This window comes from Ictalurus punctatus, chromosome 1 (assembly GCF_001660625.3).
Source record: "Ictalurus punctatus breed USDA103 chromosome 1, Coco_2.0, whole genome shotgun sequence".
NCBI lineage: Eukaryota > Metazoa > Chordata > Actinopteri > Siluriformes > Ictaluridae > Ictalurus > Ictalurus punctatus.
This window is the reverse complement of record NC_030416.2, coordinates 4,297,760-4,300,259: the sequence shown is the minus strand read 5'-3', so window position 1 is coordinate 4,300,259 and position 2,500 is coordinate 4,297,760. Positions and strand designations below refer to the sequence as shown.

The 2,500-nt window shown below is 40.9% G+C and overlaps 1 protein-coding gene across 5 annotated transcripts in view; it reads left to right on the top strand.

The window, feature by feature from the left end:
• Window positions 1–2,500, top strand: part of triob (trio Rho guanine nucleotide exchange factor b) — a 132,211-nt gene that overhangs the window by 81,661 nt on the left and 48,050 nt on the right. For all 5 annotated transcript variants that reach the window (XM_053679489.1, XM_053679483.1, XM_053679486.1 and 2 more), the window contains one exon: window positions 721–870. In XM_053679489.1, the coding sequence (XP_053535464.1) occupies window positions 721–870 (150 nt within the window). The remainder of the gene's footprint in view (window positions 1–720; window positions 871–2,500) is intronic.

Genomic DNA, 2,500 nt, shown 5'->3' with positions numbered 1-2,500 from the left:
GGAACAAGAGGATATGATGATGAGGGAACAAGAGAATGAGGGAACAAGAGAACAAAGGAATAAAGAAGCAAGAGGACATGGGAACAAGGGTATAAGAAGACAAGGGAATGAGGGAACAAGAGGACGGTTTGAAGTCATACTAGTGGAACATTCACTAGGCAAGCAAGGAAACAAGAGGTTGAGGGGACATTTGGAAACGGTAATGATAAAACAAGGGGGCAAGGCAGGGAACAAATTTGTAGTCTTAGGAGTCATACTAGTCGAACATCCATTTAGCAAGCAAGGGGACAAGGGAATGTGGGAACAATGGTGCAGACTTAAAGTCATACTGATACAACATTCACCAAGGGAACAAGGTTACAAGGGACACACATGTCTATAAACCTCAGAGGAAATGAGTGAACAAGTAAAATTAATATTAGTATACATGAAACCTCACTTGCCAAAGAAACTAGGGTACAAGTCATACTACTACAGCAAGTGGACAAGGGCGTGAAGGAACAAGGGTGCAAAGTTAGGCTGGACATGTCTCTGAAACCTCCGAAATGGTGAGGAAGGAACAAAGGTAATGTGTTGGGAGGCATTCTACAACAAAACCTCACCAAACAAATTCAGGAACCATTTAGGACATAATCTGCAAAACCTCAGAGGAAATAAGGGAGGAAATCGGTTTGGAGATGGGTTTGTAATGTGTGTGTGTGTGTGTGTGTGTGTGTTCAGGTGTGCAGTGTATTAGAGAGTCTGGAGCAGGAGTATAAGCGGGAGGAGGACTGGTGCGGAGGATCCGATAAGCTCGGGCCGAACTCCGAGTCGGATCACGTGACCCCAATGATCAGCAAACACCTGGAGCAGAAGGAGGCGTTCCTCAAGGTGCAGTTAAACACACAGACACACACACATTAAAGTTGTAGATGGTTGTAGTTGTAGTGGTAGATTGTAGTTAGCTAGCTAGCCAAGATAGTTAGTCAGTTAACTGCTACATTAGATTATATATTAAGGGGAAAAACCTTTCTAATTAGCATGTGATGCTTGATGGTGTCCAAGATCTGCTTCATGATGAAATTCCGAGGTTATTTTTTTTTCCACGTTGGTTAAATTTCGGTTTCCTACATTACCCACAATGCCATCCGACTACCTCCTCATAGTGGTGCAGTTGGGTTTGTGGTGCATTCAAGTCATGTCGGAAAGATGGCATTTACGTTTCGAACGCACGTGAATGCCATGACCAAGTCGTAATTACGAGTGTGGGCACTAGATTTTCTTGAGCTCAGAGTTTCCGAAATGGGTGCGTGTCAGGAGGAAAACGCGGAGGGATCATAAGATGCAGTGGCTGTAGTCCATCATTTGTAGTCATTTGTTGAAATTGAACATTTACTCATCTCAGGAGTTGATTTCAGTCAGTGAGTACGTTTACATGGACAGCAATAATCTAATTATTGACCTTATTCTGAATAAGACGTACAATATTCTGATTAGGTGTTTACATGAGTTGCTTTTAGAATATTCCTTTCATGTTCCCATTTCATGTTATAGAACATAGATCAATTAATGGTACATGTCGTTATGTCCCCACACCACGCCGTCCGACATTCCCTCCAGAATTTCACGTATCAACATACAGTTCGTCTTCGTTATGGGACCGTATACAGTTTTATGCGTTTCATTTTTCATTTTATGAAAGCTTTGAGTGCAGTTAATTATTTGTCGTGCTGTACGTGCTAATAGATGACTGCTTGAAGCCGTGGGCTGCGTCCCAAACCGCGTACTTACCTACTATATATTAGCTGAAATACGTGTATCTCGCCTACTATATAGTAGGTAAGTACGTGGTTTCGGACACAGCTGTGCTCTCTTGTTTGCCGTTGCAAACGGTTGAGCACTGCCGTGTGTGATCGTGTCCTGTTGCAAAATGCGGTGAAAACTCCCACACGATGTTAATAGTGTGATTAAGGTGTTTACATGTCTGTAACACACCTCGATAATGCGACTAAAACAGGAATACTCCACATGTCTTAATTCGATCTGTGTTTACTTCGAGTACGACTTTAATCGAGTGTGACTTTAGTTGGATTAAGGTAATCAGAAATCGCTGTTTACATGCTAGTTTCTTAATCAGAGTATCGTCTTAATGGGGGTTAATATAGGATTATTGTTGTCCATGTAAACGTACAGATTATGTGTTTGGTACTGTATATGCAGTCAGGACTTTTAAAAAATATCGACAGCAGTAAGCTAATTGCCTGCACAAAACAAATAGCAGTGTACAATTACGATATAATATGTAACGATAAACTTAACAATGGCTTCATGAATAAAAAAAAATAAATAAAAAAAACCACATCTGATGCGCATTCTTTGTTCTTCATTTTCTAGGAGTAGAGTTTAAAAAGAAAAAAACAACCTTGTTGTATTTTTTTGTAGATAAGAGAAAGTGCACCTGACGTCGTAATTTCGACTCCCCAACTCGTAAATACGAACTTCCCAGGAGGACTTGAACACA